The 1016-nt window shown below is 74.8% G+C and overlaps 1 protein-coding gene across 1 annotated transcript in view; it reads left to right on the plus strand.

The window, feature by feature from the left end:
* Positions 1-1016, plus strand: part of ARC (activity-regulated cytoskeleton-associated protein) — a 28955-nt gene that overhangs the window by 21818 nt on the left and 6121 nt on the right. Inside the window, exons 5-6 of the mRNA XM_012722883.1 lie at positions 55-209; positions 783-924. Coding sequence (XP_012578337.1) covers positions 55-209; positions 783-924 — 297 coding nt within the window. The remainder of the gene's footprint in view (positions 1-54; positions 210-782; positions 925-1016) is intronic.

Genomic DNA, 1016 nt, shown 5'->3' on the forward strand with positions numbered 1-1016 from the left:
GGGGAGGCGGGCCCAGGCCCGAGGCGGCAGGCTCTGAGGCGCCCCCGCCCGCAGGTGGCCGAGACCCTGCATGGGCTGGCGCAGGAGCTGCCCTGTGTCCTCTTCAAGAGCACCCAGGAGGCCATGCTGGGCGCGCTGGCAATGCTGGGCAGCCAGCACACCCGGGACACCGTGGAGGTCCTGCTGTCGCTGGACCGGCCGGCGGACTGGTGGGTCCTGCGCCCTGGCACGGGGTGGGGGGGGCCTGCCGCCGCACGGGCGTCCTGACCAGCCCGGAGACCCCGGTGTGGCCCCAGGCCCAGCCAGGCCCTCTCTGCAGAGCTGGCCAGAGTGGCCGCACCCCGGGCGCTCAGAAGTGCCGCCGGTCCGTCCATCTGCCTGTCCATCCGTCTGCCCGTCCATCTGTCCGCTGTCTGTCCCGCTGAGCCGGCCTCTGGCCGGTGCTGGAGATCTGGGGCTGCCCACGGCCCTCCCGGCCCCCAGGACAGCGACAGGGTGTCTTCGGGAGCGGGGTCCCTGAGCACCCGCGCCCATCCCAGGGGTCCCCGCAAGTGCTCCTGGGCGCCACCCCCCACCTGAGAGGGCTTAGAGGGCTGGTGTGGGGGGCGCGGCCCAGGGGGCGGGGCGGAGAGTCTGCTCAGGGCTGGGCCCGTCACCAGGCCCAGCCTCCAGGGCCCCAGCCTGGGGGGCGCTGCTCGGGCAGGGCCAGCCCCCCCGCAGGCCACCTGCTGCCCGGCCTGGGCCCAGGGTGGCCAATAGTGCGGGCCCGCTTCCTGCCCCAGGCAGGTCCTGCTCCTGTGGAAGGCCCTGGCCACCTCCCAGAAGCTGGCCCGCAAGGTCATGACCCAGCTGTACGTGAAGCTGCGGCTGAGGCCGTCCAGGGAGACGCTGCGGTCCCGGCCCGCGGAGCTCGTCTCCCTGATGGTGGGCAGCCGCCGTCCCGCCCCCAGGGGTCCCTGCCGGGAGCTGGGTAGCGCGGGGCGCGGCGTGGGGCAGGACATGGCATGTGGCATGGC

Source organism: Condylura cristata, unplaced genomic scaffold, assembly GCF_000260355.1.
Source record: "Condylura cristata isolate star-nosed mole 26May11 unplaced genomic scaffold, ConCri1.0 scaffold00009, whole genome shotgun sequence".
NCBI lineage: Eukaryota > Metazoa > Chordata > Mammalia > Eulipotyphla > Talpidae > Condylura > Condylura cristata.